We start from the raw sequence: 24,399 nt of genomic DNA, 5'->3' as shown, positions 1-24,399 counted from the left end.
ACTCAACAAGCATTTGTGAGTAACTTATTCTGGGCTAGCACTAGGCTTTGATTCTACTTTAATTCCAACAAAATTAAAAAAAATCTATCTATCTGGTAAGACCCATGGGGGAGCCCCAGGTTACTGACCTGATAGACCTAGGTATTATCCAATTAACATAGAATACCTGCTCCTCTTTGATGTATAAATGCATAGCAGTGAGATCAATTCCCCTGCTTCTGCCCTATTCTCCTTGCTCACTCAACAGCAGAAAAGTCAATGATCATGCCACGAACAGCCATCCAAAGTGGCTTCACAGAGAAGGGACAGTGCCAGGACTGCTGGAAAAAGGAGCTGCCCTCAAGGTGGTTTGCATCACCAAGCTAGACTCAGGAGGGTACAGGAGGAGGCTGGATGACTTGCCATCTGTATGGCCATTGTAGTGGTATCGGCAGCTTCTCTGTCATTAGGACACTGATGGCAATTTGCCTTGAAAAATATATTGTAAAATCCAGTGAATTTCCTCCCCCGTATCTTGGAGGCTCAGGAAGAACTGAAATGGATTCCAAACTGTTTTGAATTAACAAAAAGAGCTTTTGCCTGTTGCAAAGTTCCAGCTGGAACTCGCCTAGACTTTTTCTTCACAAAACAGCAAACACTCAAGGGGGCAAAACATCCACCAGAGTGTCCTGGGGCTTGTCAGCTTCACTGAGTTTTACACTTGGCTTTGGCTGCCGGGTAGGTTTTGGGAGTTTGCTAGGGTGGCTGGCATGATGCTGTGGCGCCAGTTGCAAACATGCCTTTGCTGGAGGCAGTTTTATTACTCTCGACGCCGCCCAGCCTGTCAGTAAGACTAGGGAGTGCGAGGAAAGCTATTGTTTACCATGATGACCAAGGAAGTGCTGTTCCTGGCTTCTAGTTACGGGCCTACTTTAGGGATACGGTGAAGAGAGAGCAGGTTGTGGCCACCAACACAAAGAGTGAGCGTATAGACCACAATCTACTGGCCAGCACCAGAGGGGATAGTTAGGACACCTAGGTTTCAATGTTAGTTACACTGTGGCACTAGTTGTTAGATCTTAGACAAATTGCTTAAGTCTATGACCCTCACTTTTCTTTCTGTGAAATGAGAATCAAAAACCCAGGAGCACTGTCAGGATCGAATGAGAGTATGTACGTGAAATGTTCTCAAAAAGGTACCAAGTCCTAAACTTTGGTTCTAGAATAGGTTGCTGTTCCTTTTATTTAGTCTAATTCTTGCCCCCAAGCTCAGGAGAGAAAGACTCCAGAAGAACTAGGTCATCGTTCTCAGCAGCTTGGTTTGAGAGCTGAGTGAACAGCAGAGACGCTAAGCCCGGGCAAATCTAAGTACCAAATCAAATGGTATCAGCAGTTTTTAAGGCTGAAGTTGAATGGCTGCAATCTTAGGTAGCAACTCCAGTTTCCCCAGCAAATACTGAGTTGGGTCAAATCAGTTACTTTCATCTAAAAATCTCCTCTTTGAGTCTTCTAGGGATACCCCCATTAATTCCCAATTCCTTACCCCCACCTGCTCTTAGTTGAAGCACATCTTGTTCACCTTTTAGTCTGGGGCCTTAAGTTCCTTTGCTGAAGTGAAGTTCTGTGAATCCAAAGCTAGCTCGGAATGAGACCAACTGAATCCCTACCAAATGCACTTCTTTCTGAACCAAAGCAATTGATAGACTTTAGAATAAATTGCAGAGGAGGAAATAATCACTCTTGTTAAGATTGGGTAGGATCAGAAATTTGTTTAGTAGATGAAAGCCTCTTGCTTAGCCGAATGGAAAATCTGGAATAGGAGGGAAAACTGAGAAATTTTGTCTTATTCTAATGAAGCATAACTGGGGAGGTGGATCTCATCCTCTATAGATGCCTGAGATTCAGATCTCACTTCATAAAGCCCAGAATTCTCATGACTGCTTCTTGTCTAGTCCTTGCCTAGTCGAAACTAAGTATCTTTGAGTGGCTCATTTCAAATGCTTCTCTTTGTATCTGTGGGTAGGAATACAAACTGCTATGAACTTACACATACGTGTATGTATATATCTATATATGAGTGTGCATGTAAATAGGACTCTGTTAATTATATTTTATTCTGAGTGCAAAGCCCTTTAGTTTTCACTTATACCTTTCTGTACTCTTTCAATTATAAAATGACTGTGTATTACTTTTATTTAAAAAGTTAACAAAAAGTATTAACAAAGAGTATGTAATGATATAGGAAACTGATTAAGTGAAAAGAACAGATATGGGATATATAGTAAGCTTAGGAAAAATATTTGAAATAAATATTAGTATATTTCCAAATTTTATTAAAAATAAAATGTGCCTTAAAATCGTAGATAAATAGGCTGGGTGCAGTGGCTCATGCCTGTAATCCCAGCACTTTGGGAGGCGGAGGCAGTTGGATCACCTGAAGTCAGAAGTTTGAGACCAGCCTGGCCAATATGGTAAAACCCTGTCTCTACTAAAAATGCAAAAATTAGCTGGGTGTGGTGGTGCATGCCTGTGATCTCAGCTACTAGGGAGGCTGACACAGAAGTCACTTGAACCTGGGAGGCAGACAACCTGGTTGTAGTAAGCAGAGATTGAGCCACTGCGAGAAGAGCAAGACTCCATCTCAAAAAATAAAATATAATAAAGTAAAATAAAATACTAGATAAGTAATATCAACTGTTTTTCTAATCTGATTTTTCAAAATTTAATATTTTTCTTCTGGCAAACCTCTTACATACTGGAATCTCATCCTTTTTTGCCAAATTAATAAAATATACTAGAGAGTCAAGGATTAATTTAGGTAGATTTGGTCAATATATTAAACCATGCCAGGTAGTATATTTTTGTTCTATTAAACATAATATCAAGTAGTTATTTTAAAGCAAATCACAACTTGACCCTGGACTTGTGGCTCTAAAGGTAAACTACGCCGTATTGTGATCTATTTGCTCCCTAGGCATTTAAAGGGCGGTATTCTACATGATGTGATGGTAAAGAGCATAGAGTCTGAGCCAGCATGCCTGGGTCACAATCCTGGATCCATCTTTTGCTAGACACGTGACCTCAGGCAAATGAGAAAACCTCTCAGTGCTTTGGTTTCCTCATTTGTAAAATGGCCCTTACTTCCCTGAATTGTTGTGAGGATTGAATAAATATGCATGAGGTGCTTAGAACACTGCCTGGCACACAACAAGTACTAAATAAATGTTTGCTATTCTTATGACTACTGCACTATGCAGTTGATTTCAGAAACATTCTCTTTTCAATTGGACAACAAAAGACTACACAGTGATCATGCTCTTTATAATACAGTGTGCAGTTATACACAGTTTACCACTATCCCCTGATGGCTTTTTCAGAAACAGAGTATTCACTATAGAGTACATATAAAAAGCTCACATGAAGTCCACTTCAACAGGAAAACCCGCTACTCAGAAACAATTTTTATACAGAGAGATGAAAGTAAAACCTTCTCATGAGAGGCTAATGAAGGTAAGGTTTAGGTTGGGCGTAGTGGCTTATGCCTACAATCCCAGCACTTTGGGAGACCAAGGCGAAAAGACTGCTTGAGGTCTGGAGTCCAAGATCAGCCTGGGCAACATAATGAGACCTCACCTCTACAAAAAAATTTTAAAAATTAGCAGGGCACGTTGGTGTGCCCTTGTAGTCCTGGCTACTCGGGAGGCTGAGGTGGGAGGATCACTTGAGCCCAACTAAAATGGCCATGTATTACTTCTATGAAGTGGCATGATCATAGCTTACTAAATGCAGTTAGAAGCTGCAGCGAGCTATGATCATGCAACTGCACTCCAGTCTGGGTGACAGAGTGAGGCCTTGCCCCACACACAAAAAACAAACAACAACAAAAAAAGAAAAGAAAAAAGTCACACTCAGTAGAAAATCTGGTTTTTGGAACTGGTTAGTCAGATAACGTACTTGCAAGGCCAAAAATACAACAAATTGCTAAATAACTCAGTTTATCTCTATGTTGTGTGTTCGGTTCACATTGCATTCTTAATCACAACCAACTACCTCACAAAGGTGCTTTAAGGGAGCCATCAGAGGAATCCACACAAGAGAGTGGGTGGAGGTCAGTAGGTATTCCTTAATTTCTGATATCAGAAAAGCAATTCAAAGTAATATCTTACTGATGGTAGGGCAGGAGCATGATTTGACCAGAAACACTTAGTAGTACCTTCTCTATGCCAAGTCAACAATGTCTTAAGCAAAGTTATACATGTCATTACTTACAGGAAACAGAGATTAGACTGGCCTCTAATCTTCCTTTCTGGAAAGAAAGAAGGAAACAAAGAAAGGAAAAAGGAAAAGGAGAAGAGAGCATTTGACTGGAAAAAAATATATTCTGTGGGATGAAAGAGAAGATCCTGGGTTACCCATAGCCTTCATAGCGGAAACCTTTGATATTCTTTCTTGGTACAGTGTTTTGCACGTGTAGTGACGATTCATGGCATTATGCCATTGGCACTTAATGTGACAATGAACGCAGACTAATACTAAGGAAATCCAAAATTCTTTTGGCCATCCCACCATCCTCCCACCCTCTCTCACAGAAGATCAAAAGACAAATCTTACCTCCACTGAGAATAATGACAGCAATAAATATTGCCAAGTCACTGTCATCTAATTCCAGTGCATTGAACTTCACAGCAAACTCAAACTTGGGCTCCATAAAGTCACCAAAAGGCTTTCGCAGGCTCTTTAGAAACTCCCTTGTCATGAAGCCCTGGCCCTCGGATATGAGAACCCCATCTTTATTCATCAAGGAGGCCAGCATTGTGTAAATGATCTCGTGGACTCCGTATTTGAGGAGAGTTACTTGGTCGTTCAAGTCAAGATTTACAAAACCAGGAATGCTTTTGGCATACTCTGTGATCTCCTGCACAGCCTCCACAGAGCGGAACTGGCAGCCCTGAAAGATGCGGATAGCCACCTCTTTGCTCTGCTCCTGCAGTGGGGTGATGTGTTTGAACTTGATTTTATCTTCTCCCATCATTAACGAATTCATGTCATAGATAACGAATGGCTGCAAATAAAACAAAGAAAAAGTGGCTGAATTGGAGAGTTCTAACTTACACTGAACGCCATCCCAGTTCAGAAAACTGTTTCTTTATGTAAACTTGCTTTGTTAACTAAAATCTTTAAAGCTGAAGATGCTTAATAATGAGAACGTATTCTCAAGTTCTTTTATTCACCTTAATTGTCTTCTGGGACCAAAGGTATTTCACCAATTTCGGTCTTCTTTCTCTTCAATTTATACTCTAACACTTAGCCTATAACTGGCCAAGAATCCCAATGTCTCTTGTTTGGGGAGTCTTCATTGTTGATTTTTATGTTTATTTGTTTGTTTTTGAGACAGAGTCTTGTTCTGTCACCCATGCTGAAGTACAGTGGCACAATCTGGGCTCACTGCAACCTCTACCTCCCAGGTTCAAATGATTCTTGTGACTCAGCCTCCTGAATAGCTGGGATTACAGGCACCACCACCATGCCCAGCTGATTTTTGCATTTTTAGTAGGGATGGGGTTTTGCCATATTGGCCAGGCTGGTCTTCAACTCCTAGCCTCAAGTGATCTGCCTGCCTCGGCCTCCCAAAGTGCTGGCATTACAGGTGTGAGCCACTGTGCCCGGCCAATTGTTGTTTTTAAAATGATGCAAAATCTACTGTTTATCTTGGCTTTCAATGAAATACACTTTTAGCCTTCTTTCAACCAAAACAACTCAGGGTTGAAAATACCCACTTGAACATAAAGTAACTTTTCAGGTTTAAAAAACTTTTTTTTCCCTTAATTTTTTTTTCCTTTTCCTTTGTTCTCCTTCACAGGTAATAACTTTTCAGTTTTAGATGACATCCTCTAAGATCACAAATGAAACTATGTGCATATGAAATGTGCTTAAGTATTACAAAATCACTCTGAAAGCAGATTTGAGCTACTGAACCAAGAAAACCTCTATTTCTTTTTTTAATGCTCTGGAAGTCATCTATTTCAGAAAGAGCAGATATAGAAAGCCTGTAGGGGACTGCTGCAAAAAGTGGCAAAAAAGGGTTTTGAATTTATATTTTGAAATATCTGTCCTTACAGGTTAAACAATCAATAAAATACATGCCCCAATTATTCAAGTTTGCAATTGGCTGTTTTCAAAAGTTAAGTTGTTTGGTCATGATATGATCTTTCCTGACTTCCCTTGTATAGAACTAACCAAAGGTTTGTAGTCACTGAGAAGTTCTCAAGGCTGCTCTAAGGGGCAACCTTTTACTTACACTGGATACAGTGAATGACACATAGGAGTCAAACCTTGAATCCTGTTCAAACACTTATGTACCTGAAGGCACTGGAAGAAGAGCTGAGGGTATCTGGGTTCTAGCTTTGGTTCTGTGGTGAACTATGTGACTTAAGGAGAGTCATTTACCTTTCCTAGATCTTAAATTTTTTCATCAGGGGTTTCCATCTCTTCTCTGGGGGAAATTCTAGTTGCATTTCTCAGAAGCAGGATGTGTGTCGGGGGTGGGCATATGTGTGGAGAGGTGTGAGTATGCATGCATGACAAACATGAAGTCTCTGATGGACTAAAACTAAAGATTTTTTTGAGCACAGATGCTGAGAATTGTCTCCTGAATGGGCAGAGAGAAGGTGCATGAGTGGCTGTGGCAGCCGGCTTCAAGATGCACTGGTTGGAGATTCTATTCATCTCTGTGGAACTCTATGATTTCCATCCAAAGATTAAGTCTATTCTACACTGGAGGAAATAACACCAACATTAAGGACTCTTAGATCTTAAATATTTCCAAACTTGTACGTCACATCAACACCATTTACTGGAGTTATTCTGGAATTTTTTACTTTTGTTACCAAAAAATTCACTTCAACTGTTCTACTTAGCAAACTCCAAAAGAGGACAGATGTGAGGACCCCAAAACAGGTTTGCCTGGTGGCTCTAATTTTTCAAGGAAATTGGGACCAAATTGTCCTTACTGTATTTCTTAGACATTTTGCTTGGGTGTTTTTTCCATTTTCTTTCCTTTCAGGATTAATATTAATAATGGGAGGAATAAAAGAGGGGAGAAAGCAAGTACATTAATGAAAATTTACTGTACTTTTCCAGAACGTCAGGTTCTAATCATGAGAAAAATTTGAATGGATAATGATGCTTTCACAGAACCTAGAGAAAATGTGTTTCTTTGTCCTCCAGGCATTTTATAGTGTATTATAACTTATATTAATTAAATATTGACTTTAAAAAATTTATTTCCTTTTTTGAGATGAGGTCTTGCTATGTCGCTGGGCTGGTCTTGAACTCCTGGGCTCAAGTGATCCTTCTGCTTTGGCCTCCCTAAGTGCGTGCTAGGATTACAGGTGTGAGCCACCACAACTAGACTTTATTGGCTTTCTTTAATGCCATGAAAAAAATGATGTCTGGACACCTGAAAAGACCAACTGCACATGCAGTAACACAAACAACACGAATATAAAATCATCGCCTTTTCACATATGGAAAGACTGGACCCCGAACTGCCCACTTCAACTTTCAGACAAGCTTCTGCTCAACCATTTGGCTTCTTGGCACAGAACATATGCATGAAATTCTTTCACCTCCATGTAAGTGATTTATCTGGAACTATGCCCTGATAAATCACCCTTGTCACTCTTCCCCTTTACTTCCCCTGTCCCCTCATATAAAGCTCCAGGTTCCTGTTTTTGAAACTCTGTAATAGTCGAACATAGGGCACAAAATCCTGCTAATTTTCTCTCCCAATTTAACAACAATGTGACTTTAACCCCTTGGCAATTGAAGTTGGTCAGGATTTCCTGGCAGTAAATACTCAAGGACAGAGAAAGGAATCAGCACCCCACCATCATGCCAAACCATTTCAGTTTTTTCTTTTTCTTATTATTTTTTGAGACAGAGTTTCGCTCCTGTTGCCCAGGTTTGAGTACAACGGTGAGATCTAGGCTCACTGCAGCCTCCACCTCCCGGGTTCAAGTGATTCTCCTCAGCCTCCAGAGTAGCTGGGATTACAGGCGCCCAACACCATGCCGGACTGATTTTTTTTTTTTGTATTTTTAGTAGAGACGTGGTTTTGCCGTGTTGGCCAGGCTGGTCTCGAACTCCTGGCCTCATGTGATCCACCCACCTCGGCCTCCCAAAGTGTTGGGATTACAGGCGTGAGCCACTGCGCCCATCCCCATTTCAGTTTTTGTTAATCCTTTCTGCATTTTGAAGAAGAGGTGAACTGGCAGAGAATTCTAGGTGTTAATATGCAAATGAACACCAGTTTTTTTTCCCCTAGTCATATCTGATTATACTGTTTTCACGGCATTTCTGAAGACTGTATAGATTCTTTCAGCCTCCATGTGGATTTGTCAAACTGCAAGAGTGATCCCTGGGTGGGCATGGTCTGCCTTTCTACCATTCACCAATTCTTATACTGCAGACAGTTCACTTGTGCATCACTTTCATATTTCACAGGGGACCTCCATACCCTCAAACCTAGTGATAAGATTGTGGCCAGACTGCTTTACGGAGAGAGAACCTGTTAAAACTCCGGTCAAATTTGGTCTGCGTAATTTTATCTTGAATTATTAATTTAACATGACATTTGGCAAAATGTGGTACAATGTTTCATACAAATATACTACACTTCCATGGTTGTGTTTCTGTATTTTTTACAGAGCAAAGTGGAGTCCTTATACTTTCCATCAGCTTGGACAGTATTACCCAAAGATGCCAACATAGGAGCTGTATCATTCTCAAATTTTGTCTTAATGATTTTACACTTCTAGTGTGGGGCTAACAGTGTATCTATCTTCAGACACTATATCAAATGGCTGGATAAGAAAGAAAGATTACACCTAGGACATGATGGGGCGCATTCAGGTTTTGTGGGGTGTAAAATGTACACAGTAGTGGGGCCTCTCTAAGGAAAATATTACAAATTATGAGAATAAAATTGCCTGGGGCCTTCCCCAAGCATTGGAAGGAGCTCTGCACAAGGGAAGGGCCCCGAAGCCTAAGCTTCATTAGCTTCATGGTGAACCTGTCACTGGTCATTTTGCACTTGTGCTTTTCATATACTGGACAGACCAGAACAGAATGAAGAAAGCTGCATTTGAACCTACGCGTTTTTCCAGAAAAACAAAACAATTTCTGAAAGGAGAAATCAGTTTTTTGAGGGATACATCAAATATAATGAATTTTGATATATTTCAATTTTCAATATTTTGACACATTCTGATTTTCAATTTTGACATATTTTGATTTTCAAAAATATATTTTGATTTTTAGGATGGGATTAAAAGTACTGTTTTATATAGATGAGTAAATTCAATTATAGATCTATGGCATGCTTTCTTTGTAGAATACAAAGACAATGGGGCAAATAGGATTAATTATGAAAACAGAGTAATAATTTTTTTTACCTTTTTGAATGGAGAATTACAACAGTAGTGTTCCTGAGTGATCTAATAACATCAGCATTTTAATATATGAGTTATGAAAGGTATTATACATGAATGCTCTAAGTTTACACTCCTTTTGAATAACAAAATAGCAAGCTAAGGGAGATAAACATGAAAATCACTCATAAAGCACAGGGTATTCTGGGTGACTTTTTTTTTTTTTTTTTTTTTTTCTTTGAGACGGAGTTTCGCTCTTGATACCCAGGCTGGAGCGCAATGGCGTGATCTCGGCTCACCGCAATCTCCGCCTCCTGGGTTCAGGCAATTCTCCTGCCTCAGCCTCCTGAGTAGCTGGGATTACAGGCACGCGCCACCGTGCCCAGCTAATTTTTTGTATTAGTAGAGACGGGGTTTCACCATGTTGACCAGGATGGTCTCGATCTCTTGACCTCGTGATCCACCCGCCTCGGCCTCCCAAAGTGCTGGGATTACAGGCTTGAGCCACCGCGCCCGGCCTGGGTGACTTTTTTAATTTGGCAGATTGAATGAGTGTAGTCAACCACTCTGCCCTCTCTTAAACAATCGCTTGGTAGTTAACCCTGTCAGAGTAAAAACTGGCTTGGAAAAATGTAGGCCTCATCAAGTGTGGCTTTCCTGATGTTCTTAGCTTTACCAGGGAAGACCACTGAATTCTTAGGGCTCATCTTCTTAATTTTGTTTCCTTTTTCCTTTTTATACTTCTGACTTTCATCACCTTTGACACACACAGCTCTCCTCGGTCCAAACCTCATTGGTTTGGTTTCCTCAGCCTCTTGTTGGTTTCTGCCCCTGTTGTTCCTGTTTCCCTCTTGTTGAGAACCATGAGATTTACAGGACATAGGGGTCTTCAGAAATAATCTGCCCCATCATTCTCTGACTAATGAATAAATGGAAGCCAGAGACATTTCAAAGTCAAAGTGCCATTTATAGCAAACCTGGAACTAGAATCTAAGCCCTGATTCTGAGTTGAGAACTTTTCCCTTTCCATTGCTTTCTACAGGACTTCCCCACTTCTTTTTTTCCTTTTAAAACGATTATTCCAGGATGAACTGGAGCTTTTAAACTAATGCTCTTACATGCTGGGGTCCTGAGGCAGTGCCTTTTGGACAACTGTTTCCTAGAGGTGCTGGTGGAATGCTGTGTGTGAAAAAAGTGAAGTTTGAAAGCTGTCAAAAGTTATTCTGCTTTCCTGCATGGTTTAGAGATTTGAGACAAACAAATGAAAACTTAATATGAAGACTTATTCACACTCTAATGACCTAGCACATAACCACAGTTCTTAAAAAAAAAAAAAAAAATCAATTGCCAGCCAAAGAGTTACTCAGAGGGCAAACAAGGGTATTGGCCAACTGAGTCCAGCCATTGGGAAAAAAAATCCAAGTGCTTTTCTTCTTAACTCCAGAAAATATTATTTTTAACTTATTCTCTGAAAGAACAGACTGGTTCAGATCTTTTATATCTTTAGCTATTCCTGACAGTCCTGGCAATAGAAGAATTTATTTTATTAATATTGATACATGGATGAATGATCCCAGAAGCCTAACTTCTCCAGCAGCCCCGGAAATGAATTGGCATTACTATCCTGATTTTATTTCTACTGGGGTCCCTAAGCCCCTTTCTCTGAGGATTCTGCCTGATACCTTTCCTTTGGGGAGCAAATTCCAGCTCACTCAGTCTTTTCCAGAGATAAAGGGAAAAGCCCATAGGTTGTTTAGCTGTAAGTGTAGGATTTAAAAGGACAGATATCTTTCCAATAGCTTTGAGTCACTGGGTTTGACAGCCATTGTAAATTTGAGAACGCACAAACTTAAATGGGTAAGGAAATGTTTTCATAAAAGTTTACATTTCCATATTGATTTTACTCTTCACTAGTTTCATATTTCACACACTATTTAGAATGACCATTTTTCCAATGGTACCAGTTTGCTCTTATAATTATAAAAACAGTGACTCCACATGTACCTACAACAAACAATGTCATGCTTTGGAACCCAAAGTCCAATACAGCACAAATAAAAAGTTTTATTCCTTATTTGCAGATAGAGTGCAGTCAGAGCTTCACCATCTCTTAGATAGGGGGTGAAAAGTTGGCAGGCACACCAAGCGTTTTTCTATTTATTGTTTTATGACAAACTATGGCACTGCAAATAGTTTTTGAAAACCACTCTCTGTTTATTTTCATCAACAAATATGGGATCATGTGACAGTGATACACCCAGTGTGATCATCGCACCAGGGTAATAGTCAAACACTGGGCACTTCCAAAGTCCATTCAGTTATCAAACTGCCTTCACGAAACATAGCACCTAGTTCTGGCATGCACATGGTTTTCAAAGTGCAGAAAGATCTCTCAAACAAGGGGCTGTGGCTGGAGCAAGCCATTGAAAGGGAAATAGGTAGTGGGGAGTCAGTTCCATCCCACTGAGGGTGGCTAAAAAGGTCTATTGCTCCTAAAATTTCCTGTCCGGCAATCTGTACCTGATTATTCCATATCCCATCTTTTCCTGGCCCTGAGCCTAAAATTCCCAAGCAAACTCTTATTTAGGCAAAACAATGAAAAGTAGGGTATCATACACCAAAGGCATGATGTTAAAGTTGGTAGAAGGGGAGCAAGAGCATTTAATGTATCCATTTTGAAAGGTGCAAGTGGCCCTAGGGAATAAGATACAGGAGAAGGAAGTTTAGTTGGGGAAAGGAAGAAGTCTTGGTCTGCCTGGAGGCAAATGCTGAGAGGGCAGCGAGCATTCTACAATAGGTAAAGGTGAAATGGAGCAGTAAGATACATTTAAAGAATGGCCTCTTCAATCAACTCATTTCCTTTTCCAAAGGTTCTGGGTAGCTTGTCGCCCACTATTCTGAGTAGCTATTCTGAGTAGCCTCCCCCAGCCTTGGCCTAACTAACACTAATGACATCAGTCTCAAGCAGGGTGTATAAGGAACTCAAATTGCTCTGCTGCGCAGCCACGGCCACTTTTGTATACCTCTCAAGAGTCCACATTTCTGCAAAACTTTTCCTATCAACGCAAATCTTAACTTTCATGAGTCCTGGCCAAGAGATAACATAACACCCCTGAGATAGATGCTATCAAATGAATAGCATGACTATGTAGATAAAGAACAAATCTCTAGTCTCATTGGAAATCACATTTTGGATTTTTTTTTAACTCCCATATTTCTCTCTAAACTGTTTCTTTCCACTAGCGCTTAATTTGATTTTGCAAGATAAGGAGAAAATAGGGTGCCAAACAATTGTAGTTCAGTTTTATGTCATCAGTGAATGGATTCTTTTAATTTGGCCCAGTCTGTCTTTTTCCAGATCCTAACTAGAGGCAATTCTGCCTGAATCCAGATCATCAATGATGTCCAGTTTGGTAAGTAAATATTGGGCTAGAGGCCCTCTGTTGAAAGTCCAGAATTTCAAAGGGCATAGGCAACCGTGTTTAATTCAATTAAGCAAATACAGTCTGAGTAATTATTTAGGGGCAAGAGACAGTCCTAGTTACTATAGGGAAGAAAATGACAAATGCTTGGCCTCTGAACTTGAGGAGCCCATAATCAAGTATTTTGCAGCCCTTTCCTTTAAAAAGCTTAATTCCTACTTATTCCATAAAGAATCTCCATGTATTTTATTTTTTAACTCAAAGATTTGGAGCCACGGGGTCAACTGGAGTGAGGTATCTTGAGTGTGTCCTCGAGTAACACAGATAAGAGCAGGTTGGACACCAGTATTGTACTTTTAAGTTCTTGACCACTGAGGCTTTTTTGTGTGTGTGTCTTTTGCCTGACTTTCTGGTACTATTAAGTTGATAGGATTTCTAATAAGGATTGCAGGTATGGATTGGAGGATGAAAAGAAGGTAAGAAAGCAGTTGATGAAAACTAACCATGGCTGGTGGCTTACACCTGTAATACCAGCTCTTTGGGAGGATTGCTTGAACCCAGGAGGTCAGGGCCAGTCTGGGCAATATAACAAGACATTCCAGCTTGGGAAACAGAGCAAGACCCCATTTCAAAAATAAATAAATAAATAAATAAAAATAAGAAAAAAAACCTAACCAAAACTGTAAATAGTTTGCTTTAGGGCTCTTTCCTTTTCAGCAATCCTTTTATTTTTTCTTCCTGGGCATGAATGGCTTATTTTCCGTAGTCCAATCAGCTATGCAGAGGTCTTAATTTATTTTTTATTTGCTATGGCCAAGTTTCTCATTGAACAAATGAGTTTTATGATCATCAGTGTAGTGCAGTCCTGTCCATGTAAAAGCCAGTAGTTCTAGTCAAGGACTTTTGTAATTTGAAAAGAATCAAAATAGCACAAAAATTTTCCAATTGTGAACATGTTGGGATAGCAGATGAGGTGAAGAATTCCTACTGTTCTAAAAATTGAGGAAAAAAAAAATCATACTCAGAAAGTTTTCTCAGGGCGAAGTTTTCTCAAGGCCAGCAAGTTGGAATGACTAGTTTCCTCAAGTACTGTGGTGCTAAGGGGCTAGCATGCTACGAATGCTCTGAACTAGAGGTCAGAAAACCTGCATTAGAGTCCCAGGTCTTCCACACACTTGCTGTGAGATCTTAGGGCAAAATGTTTAACCTCTCTGGACTTTATTTTCCTCATCTCTAAAATAAAGAGGATAATAATAGCAGTGGTCAGGAGGCCATGTGGCTCGAATCTAATAAATGTGCAAGGTTTTTTTTTATACTGTAAAGAATTGGATCTAGGTATATTGAGATATCAAAGATCTCTTTGCAAATCAGAAAACTCATTGTCCTTATCAGCATATGGCTCTATGCCATAAGCTTTCTTTTTCTATTAACTGATTCTACTCCCACTAAATGGTATAGCTAAACAGAAGAACTACCATCTTGGGATAGTCATCAAAATGCATGAAAGGGTAATGAGATTTTCCCAACAATATATCTTAATGGGGAAAAGTTAAACATATCTATCAAGAAATTGCATAGCTCTCCGGAAAGTGTTCATGTGAAAATAAATGACTGCATACAAGGGCTTTCCATGGCTAGGACAGTGTCTTCTGAATGTGTTCTGCAATTCTTACTGCCCTAGGAGCACTGTGCAGACATCAGAATCAAAACCAGACCCTGTCGTTAAAAACTGAAGTACAGGCCAGGCATGGTGGCTCACACCTGTAATCCTAGCATTTTGGGAGGCTGAGGGGGGCAGATCACGAAGTCAGGAGATCAAGACCATCTTGGCTAATATGGTGAAACCCCATCTCTATTAAAAATACAAAATAGGCCGGGCGCGGTGGCTCACGCCTAAAATCCCAGCACTTTGGGAGGCCGAGGCGGGTGGATCACGAGGTCAAGAGATCGAGACCATCCTGGTCAACAAGGTGAAACCCCATCTCTACTAAAAATACAAAAATTAGCTGGGCATGGTGGCACATGCCTGTAATCCCAGCTACTCGGGAGGCTGAGGCAGGAGAATTGCTTGAACCCAGGAGGCGGAGGTTGCGGTGAGCCGAGATCGCGCCATTGCACTCCAGTCTGGGTAACAACAGCGAAACTCCGCCTCAAAAAAAAAAAAAATACAAAATAATTAGCTGGGTGTGGTGGCGCACGCCTGTAGTCCCAGCTACTTGGGAGGCTGAGGCAGGAGAATCATTTGAACCCGGAAGGCAGAGGTTGCAGTGAGCCAAGATCGCACCACTGCACTCCAGCCTGAGTGACAGAGGGAGACTCCATCTCAAACAAACAAACAAACAAAACGGAGGTACACAGGCATGATCCAGGCCACGGTCCAAGCTGATGGCAGAGTTGGGACTAGAATTCATGTACAATTTTGTTCTAACATAATTCCATGTTGTTTTCTCAGTTTCCAGTCAGGAAAGGGCTCTGCTGTTTGAAAAACCTAACTCAGTAACAATTACAACCCATCCTGGGTTTTCTAAATGGTGCTGCTCAATGAGTGAACAGACGTTGGAGAGTCCACTGAAGTGGCCCAGGCAGCTCAGAGCCTTGCAGAAGATAAAATTCACATATGTAATAAAAGGATAGAGCTTCCAGCTGCCCCAGAATAATCAATAGAATGCTATAGGAAAGAAAGGTAACATAATATCTAGAATCTATTTTTATGCCCCATGTTGAACTTCATAAGAGGTAACTCTGGTAGTTCTGAAAGGTGAAATAGTGGGATTGAATATCTTTTCTAAACCTAGGTTGGGCTTTTCCCAGAGGAAAGGAAGGCTGCTTGAATGAATATTGCTGTAGCCAGTTATTTTGATATTGAGAAAAGAGATGGATCCTAAAAAAGGGTGATAGGCTGAGGGGGCTTAAGTTCATTCATTAAAGTTAGGATGACCAATACATTCTTACACTATTCTCCAAGACTTTGTTAGAACTCGGAGGACTTTTCTCCCTCTTCAAAATAATGTTTACTTATGCTATCTGAAAACACTTCCTGCATTTCAGACTCAGCCTGTAATATGTTAACAGCCAACAGTTGAACAATATTCTGCATGTGCATTTTTGTGCAGTAAACCATTTACCCAAAGAAAAAAAAAACAAAACAACTCCCCACCTCCCCCAATGAAGACAGCAGAAGAGAACTAACTGATTTGTCTGTTGTCTTTCCTGTCAAGATCGCCCTCGCCTTTGCTTTGGTCAACGGGAAGGACTTTATGTATGAGTCATACAAATGTTTTGCCAGGGCCCGGAGGTCAGCGGACTCTGGGTTCAGCTGGTCGATATCACTGGAGATCTCCGCCAACAGCTTCTCCTTCTCGGCCTGTGGCATCCGCCCAAACCTGATGGCTATAGAGGAAGAGGAATGACAGGATGAATCATTGGATCACTACTGCTCCAAACATACACTGTGCTCTCCCAGCCCTTGTTCCCACACAGTAGAAATCCCTCCTCCTCCACTGCTCTCGAGTTCTGGTTTCCGTCTACCACTTTGATCATGTTTTTATTTCACAAAAGTAGCACAGACCATCAGCAAAAATTAAACTGTTCACTTTAATTTTTAAAAGTTAATGCATAATCTTGCTGAGAAAGCAAAATAATTCTCAAGAGTTTAGCAAAGGGAGGAAAGTATGTCGACTGGGATGTAAAATAATTGAGAACCAACTCCTACTCATCCCTCAATACCCAATTCCAAGGTCACCTTCTTTGTATCCCCAGTACTTGATCTAAGGTCAGGCACTAGAAGGATCAACACATTTCATAAATTAAAGTAAGGAGCTGTGCAGAATTCAAAGTTGTACAGACATAGGATTTGTTCTCAGGGAGTTTGTACGATCTGTTTGTCCTTGTTAAAAAGAAATATGGGTGGTGCCTTATTACATCTTACTAGCCCAGAGAGCATGTTTACATGTAAGAGAGAAGCCATAGTTATCCTCCCGCTCTCCAGAGTTACCACTTAATAACGTTTGTCAGAAAGACAATATCCTTACCATCTGGCTGCTTGTGGGGTGAGGAAGTGTGAAAGATGATGATGAAAGAAAGAAAAGCAATGAGGAACACATAAGAGGGGTTAGTGGGGACTAATTGGGGAAAAAATAATCTGTAACTTTTCATCTCAGATATATTTTTTTCCTTCTTACCAATATGTTCAACAAAATATTATTTTGAATCATGTTTCTTTGGGAGCACACTTTGGGCTCTGTGTTTCCCATAATAAGGGTACCTGGCCATCATGTCTGGTACACAGCTCTGCTCTTAAACTCACCATGTTGTATCACAGCTGTGTGTTTTTATGGTGGTTGGCTTCCCTAGATTATATGCTCGTTGAGTGGAGAGACTGTCATATTCGTTTATGTCCCTAGCAGTCAGTGGTCTCAGTCAATGGTTGCTGAGGCCAGGTGCAGTGGCTCAAGCCTGTAATCCTAACATTTTGGGAGGCCGCGGTGGGCAGATCACCTGAGGTCAGAAGTTGAGACTAGCCTGGCCAACGTGGTGAAACCTGTCTCTACTAAAAATACAGAAGTTAGCCTGGTGTGGTGGTATGCACCTGTAATCCCAACTACTCAGGAGGCTGAGGCAGGAGAATCGCTTGAATCCAGGAGGTGGAGGTTGTAGTGAGCCAAGATTGCGCCACTGCACTCCAGCCTGGGTGATGGAGCAAAACGCTGCCTCAAAAAAAAAAAAAAAAAAAAAAAAAAAAAGGTTGCTGAATCCCAGAACAAAGAGATGGTTCTAATTTTTATTAGCCCTGCTAATTTTTATATTTTTAGTAGAGATAGGGGTTCACCGTGTTGTCCAGGCTAGTTTCAAACTCCTGACCTCAAGTGATCTGCCTACCTCAGTCTCCCAAAGTGCTGGGATTACAGGCGTGAACCACCACGCCCAGCCAGACATGGTTCTTTTATATGTTATTATGCTAAGGGTAGCATTTTTACCATGAGACATGACAGCACATGACAACGCTCCCATTTGAGTACTCAGTGAATATTACCTTGGATTTTCACAAGAAGAAGCTGACACATACCTTGAGTCTCAAATTCATAAATTCATTTCAGTTGACCCTAAATAAACTTTATCACTAATACAACTATTGCTTTTTAGGGGCCTCCTTAAAGACCAGACTTGGGAGTCAGAGAGGAAGAAAATCTTACCTCTCAGTTGGGATTCCTTTAAATTAAATTAGCCTATATTTAGACACTTTTAGTAAATATATCCTTGGTACATGGCCCCTTCATATTGAAACCTTTAAATTGGTAGGTTTTGGTCAAAAATTCTGTTTCCCTACTCACTCTTCCCCATTTTCTTTCTGTGTTGTTCCACTGGGGCTGATGGTTGTTCATATTCTTATCTACTAGTGACCCCAACCCCTGTCGCTAGGCTTGTCTGGGTCCCTCAGGATATGACCTCATTTCATAGCACTGATCACAGGAATTAATCTATAATGTTTTCTTTCCTCCCTTGCCACATTATCTCCACAAAGGCAGGAATCTTGTTCATTATTGTATCCTTAGCACTTAGTACAATTTCTGGCACATGTTAAGTCCTTGTCTACTATATTTTGAAATAAAATGAAAGGAAAACTCCAGATAGCATATTCCTTCAAAATCCTCTGTGAACCTCCTGACCACTTTGCTCAGTTAGAATTTCTTACGCAGTTGGCCCTCCATATCCGCAGGTTCCACATCTGCAGACTCAACCAACTGTGGATTGAAAATATTTGGAAAAAAGAACCAATAAAAAATAATATGGGCTGGGCACGGTGGCTTACACCTGTAAGCCCAGCACTTTGGGAGGCCAAAATGAAAGGATTGCTTGAGGCCAGGAATTTGAGAGCAGCCTGGGCAACAGAGAGAGACCCCGTCTCCACAAAAATAAAAATAAAAATAATTAGCTGAGCATGGTGGTGTGCACCTGTAATCCCAGCTACTTAGGAGGCTGACGTGGGAGGATCCCTTGAGCTCAGGAGTTTGAGGCTTCAGTGAGTCGTGACAGAGCCACTACACTCCATCCTGGGTGACACAGCAAGACTCCATCTCTAAAATAAATAAATAAAACAATGATAAAAAAAAAAGACAAATTTAAAAAATAAAGTATGACAACTTTTTTTTTTTTTTGAGACAGGGTCTCATTCTGTTGCCCAGGCTGGAGTGCAGTGGCACAATCATGGCTTACTGCAGCTTCAACCTCCTGGACTCAATCGATCCTCCCATCTCAGTCTCCTGAGTAACTAGGACTATAGGTGTGTGCCACCATGCCTGATTAATTTTTAATTTTTGTAGAGACAGGGTTTCACCATGTTGCCCAGCTGGTCTCGAACTCCTGAGTTCAAGGGATCTTCCTGCCTCCACCTCCCAAAGAGCTGGAATTATAGGTATGAGCCATGGCACCTAGCCATAAGAACTATTTATACAGCATTCACACTGTATTAGATATTGTAAGTCATCTAGAGATGATCTAAAGTATACAGGAGGATGTGTGTAGGTTATATGCAAATACTATACCATTTTATATCAGAGACTTGCGCATCTAGAAATTTTGGTATCTGAGTGGGTCCTGGAGCCAATCCCAGGGAATAAGGAGGGATGGCTGTACTATGTTCATTTCCTATTCACCAGCAGTTTCCAACTGAGGAGTGGGGAGGATAGGGAAGGCAGAGCATATCAGAGTTACTTGGTAACTTCTGACATTATATGTCCTCCATGGGACATTTTGATGGGCCATCCCTCCACTCAATTAGGAGTATATAAAAAACCTGGGGTTTGGGACAGTTTATAAGAAGCTTCCTTTTTATAAAATTAAAAGCTATAAAATTAAAATTAAAAATTATTTAGCTGGGCTCCTGGTGTATGCATACATTAGCTCATATATTAAACTGTTACTATACTATGATGTTGGTTTATATCAGTTATTCTATGTGAATACAAATTATATGAGTAACAGGTTTTCTCATCTTTGCTCCTAGGTGTAACAAAATACACGTAGTAGGTTAACAATAAAGGTTTGATGGATTAAACTCCAAAATATCAGGTTTAAGAACAGACAGAAGATGAGACACTATGTACATTAGGAAGTTTTGAAAAATGATCATGAACAAAGCACTGAGTAATAATTAAGCCGTATTAAAAGAAGAATTTTGGTGTAAAACTCAGAGAAAATCAGTTATCCTATAACAAAATAGAGGTGACTAGAATCACCAACTATCTGCTGCTCCTGAACTTTTGTTATTTCACAGACCACACAATACTGTCTCTTACCTCAACGAACAATTATTGAATCATTATTGTTTGCCAGGCATGGTTCGCTCTGATCAATTTTTACAGGTAAGAGGCTATAAACATACGCAAAAGTTTACACACCTAGAAAAACAACTGTTTCCTAATGTATAATCAAAAAAAGTTAAAAATGAACAAACGACCAAGATAGCAACTTACTAAACTTGCTAGTCCTGTTTTTCTACAGCCTAATAAATATAACCAAAAAACACCCCTAACAACCATTTTAGAATTAGGATATATTAAAGTAAAATCCCTCTGCTATAATCTCACTAAAATGTATTTTTATAAGTTGAAGTTTCCCCCAAAGGCTAACTCTAATGAATAAATTATCTGTATTTGTTAAATGCCCATGCTACAAATTAGGCTCCATTTAACTACAAGTGCAACCAATTATATAGGTGATTTTAGCATTTTTACCCACCAGAGGTTCATAAAAGGAATGAAAAATAGATCCTATTTGATGAGACTAAATTCGCATAACACATACAAAAATCTGAAGTTGTACAGAAAATAAGGATTTTTATGTGCATACTTTTTGTTTCTTCAGCTGAGGCACACATACAGTTTTTAAGGGGGAAAAGCCAGTTTTATTATTTTGTTGCTTTTGAGTCCCACATAATCGTACCTATCTACCTAATGTGGGCTGATGAGAGGAGGCACACAAAGAGTTTAGCACAGTGCCGGGCACACGGCAATGCTTCATAAACACAGATTTACTGCTGTGGTCTTGGTAACTATGGCTGCTGTGGGTTCTAGACCAAGTTGGTAGTCATGGCACGCTGACTCTCCCACAGAGAGAGTGCAGACTCTGAAAACCTAATTAATCTATGCATCTGTCTGCCTGTCTATCTCTATCTCTATCTTTCTGACTTTAAATTGTTTGGGAGATAGTGTTTTTTAGTTAAGCAATTCTTGAGCCTCAGGTTCTACCCTTTACAAGGAGAATCTGACAACCAAGAAGAGGAAAGTGGTGGAGGTTGGGAGGTGTTTCCTGTAAGACTGAAGTGAGAGTTTTAGCAATAGAAGATGAACATTCTGGATTGGGGGTCAGACATATAAAGGCTGAGTGTGCTTATATACAAGTGTATTTTTCCAAATCTTCTACCACTGCTGATTAATCTTAAAAGGAAAATGCTTCATGTCTTACTGTGAGTCACTGAGTGAGAACTTTTGGCCTCTCTGGAAAGCAGGGGAATGAATGCTGCACTGAATGCAGTCAGGAAGTTTAATTTCTAGCTTCAGCTCAGTGACAAACTAGCTATGAGGCTTTCAGAACATTACTGAACTTCTCTGGTCTTCAACTGATTTATCCACTGAATGAGGAACTTAGAAAAGAAAATTCTAAAGGTTCCTTCCTCTAGCTCTAAATTTAGCTCTAAAGTTCTACACATGTCTACATCGTACTCAAGAACATACTCTGCTCTCTTTTTAAAAGCAGTGTTTGTCTAGTTTTTGAAGCTTGAAAAAATATATTCTGTCTGTTCTACAGATCTGGCACCTGTCACATAGAGCAACTTCCAGAACACTGGCACATAGTTACACAGTTTCCTATTTGAAATAATCACCTACAGAGAAATCTGGTATCTTGGTAAAAAAAAAAAAAAATATATATATATATATATATATACACACACACACACACACACACACATATATATCAATGTAATATCAGAACTGGTAGGCTCCCTTCAGGAAGAGTAGATTTGATAGAGACTCATTAACTTCTGGGAAAGTTTATTAGCATTCCTTTAATATAAACAAACTTCTATTGAGTTGAATGTAGCTACTACTGGCATGTCATAGATTCTGTATTGCGTATTTAGTACTGATATTACCCAACACACATGGAATAGTTAGATGTCCTGCTTTTTGGATCTGGGTATAATGCTAAGAAACAATTAATCTACATGTTTTTAAAACATCTACCTAATTCTAGGAGCATTAAAGACAAATGCTACTTAGTTGCAAAGGTTAATTAAAGCAGGTTTTCAAAATAATAAATGAATGGAAAATAGAAGAATGAAATAAGACAAGTCTTATTAACAATATTTTGTCTTTCCACATCTAAGGGATGACTTTGCAATCATATCAGGCTTTTGACAATTAGTAAGGCTATGTCTTATGGTCAATTTTTCCACTTTGTATATGTTTGCTGCACGTAAACAAGACATATATAACGCGTGCTTTTCACATGGCTGTTGGTCAATAAATTGTTTTTTCACCTTTTTAAAAGAAATTTTTTTTAGAGACAGGGTTTTTCTCCATCACCCACAAGGGAGTGTAGAGGCATGATCATAGCTTACTGCAACCTTCTGGGCTCAAGTGATAATTCTGCCTCAGTCTCCCAAGTATTTGGGTCCACAGGCACACATGACCAGGCCCAGCTAATTTCTTCTTTTTTTTTTTTTGGTAGAGACGGGATCTCACCAAAACTCCTGGCCGAAGTGATCCTCTTGCCTCAGTCTCCTAAAGTGCTGGAATTGCAGGTATGAGCCACTACACCTGGCTCACCTCTCTTTGTTTCCTTCCTTCTTTCCCTTCCTTCATTTTCCCTCCCTCTCTTCCTTCCTTCCTCCCTCTGTTCATCCCTTCCTTCCTTTCTCCTTTCCTTCCACCCTTTCTTTCCTTTTTTAAGAGACAGGGTCTCATTCTGTTGCCCGGGCTGGAGCACAGTGGTGTGATCTTGGCTTACTGCAGTCTTGAACACCTGGCTCAAGGGAGGCGCTCCCACTTCAGCCTCCTGAGTAGCTGGGACCACAGGCACGCACCACCATGCTCCGCTCACTTCTCTTTCTTGAGAGAAAAAAAACAAAAAACAAAAAACAAAAAACTTGTGCCTGCTGAGGTTCTGCAGGATTTGGCAACCTAATATCTATCATTTTCTAGTTCCTCTAAAGTAAAACAAGGAGCAATCTCAGCATTAATATTAAATTATTTTTATGCAGAGGTACCATTTTTCACACCATTTGTAGAGGACATTTAAACATTCTCCTAGGTTTACTTTCAAAAGTAGAGATGAGCAAAACACCACCAGCTTGCCTTTTAACTCAATCTCCAATTCCCTGATGTCTTACCCGACATCCTTTAATTCATTCACTGAGCACTTGTTTGATGAAAGACTGTGCTACACAGATGGGGCTGGGGGAAAGGATGGAAAGGACATGTCTGATAGGAGAGACTGGATATATTATACGATGAGTCTCTCTCTAGTGTACCTCTCTGTACTGGCTCTGGCCTTTCTGCCCAGGAAGGTGTTTAAGGTTCTGACTCTACTATTACTTCCTCTTTAAGTTATCTTTCCTCTACCACTGAACTTACTGAAAAAGTTGTTTTCACTCTGTGTTTGTCACTTTCTATTTACTTCAAGATCTACTGCAATCTAGCTTTGGACTCACTGGGATTTACCGAAACTTTGTAAAAATCCTGAATGCTTTTCTCGTGGCCAGAACTAAGGGCCTCTCCTAAGTTCTCAATAGACTTGAGCTCTCCAGCATTCTCCCAGCCTTTAACACTGTGACCAGCTCCATCCTCTTATTTTTAAAATTTTTTGTGCTGGTTCTTGCTGTTCTGGGTCCTCTAACTTTCTGCCAGCTGCTCTTCAGATCTCTCTGACGGTGTCTCTCCCTCAGCTTGTATTCTGTGGTTCCTAGTTTGACCTCACTAACCTACAACAGGTGCTGATGATTCCTGCTCTCTCTTTACTGAAATTTGGAGCCTTATTTTTCATGTCCTCCTATATTCCTTTATATGTGGATGCTGGATACTTCATAGGCACCTCTAACACAATATAAAATTGAATTTAAACTTTTCTCCTCCAAACTGGCTCTTCCTCCTGTATTCCTTTCTTGGTTAATTCATTCTATTACCCAAACTACAACCCTAAACAATCTTTGACCACCTCTCTCCCTTCAGGCGCTTTTATTCAGTGGTCACTGCTCTGGTATTTATCTCAATTTCCTTTCTTCTTACCCTTCTCAATTTCTTATTTTCTAATATTACATTGGTCTTCTGATGGATTTCCCAATTCCAGTATTTTCTCTATCATATTTACTGCTATCAGTATTTTTTGGGGGGAGTAATACATATTTTGTCACTCTCTTACCTTTTAAGGTAGAATGGGGTATCACAGGAAGGTATGAAACACACAGAAAAGGAAGAGCAGGGAATCAGAAAAGTCTCATGGGAAGGAAGGCATTTGAACGCAGCCTTGAATGTCAGGTAGACTTTCCACAGGGAACAGACAGACACATC

At 40.2% G+C, this 24,399-nt stretch overlaps 1 protein-coding gene across 6 annotated transcripts in view; it reads right to left on the bottom strand.

Moving 5' to 3' along the window:
* The window catches only part of PPARG (peroxisome proliferator activated receptor gamma), a 196,232-nt gene that overhangs the window by 12,319 nt on the left and 159,514 nt on the right, over window positions 1–24,399 (bottom strand). For all 6 annotated transcript variants that reach the window (XM_064362035.1, XM_021675645.2, XM_021675636.2 and 3 more), the window contains 2 exons: window positions 16,023–16,222; window positions 4,591–5,041 (listed from right to left, as the gene is read on the bottom strand). In XM_064362035.1, coding sequence (XP_064218105.1) covers window positions 4,591–5,041; window positions 16,023–16,222 — 651 coding nt within the window. The remainder of the gene's footprint in view (window positions 1–4,590; window positions 5,042–16,022; window positions 16,223–24,399) is intronic.

This window comes from Aotus nancymaae, unplaced genomic scaffold (assembly GCF_030222135.1).
Source record: "Aotus nancymaae isolate 86718 unplaced genomic scaffold, 86718_ANA_hifiasm-v0.15.2.pri h1tg000046l, whole genome shotgun sequence".
Classification (NCBI taxonomy): domain Eukaryota; kingdom Metazoa; phylum Chordata; class Mammalia; order Primates; family Aotidae; genus Aotus; species Aotus nancymaae.
This window is presented reverse-complemented; position numbering and strand designations above follow the sequence as displayed.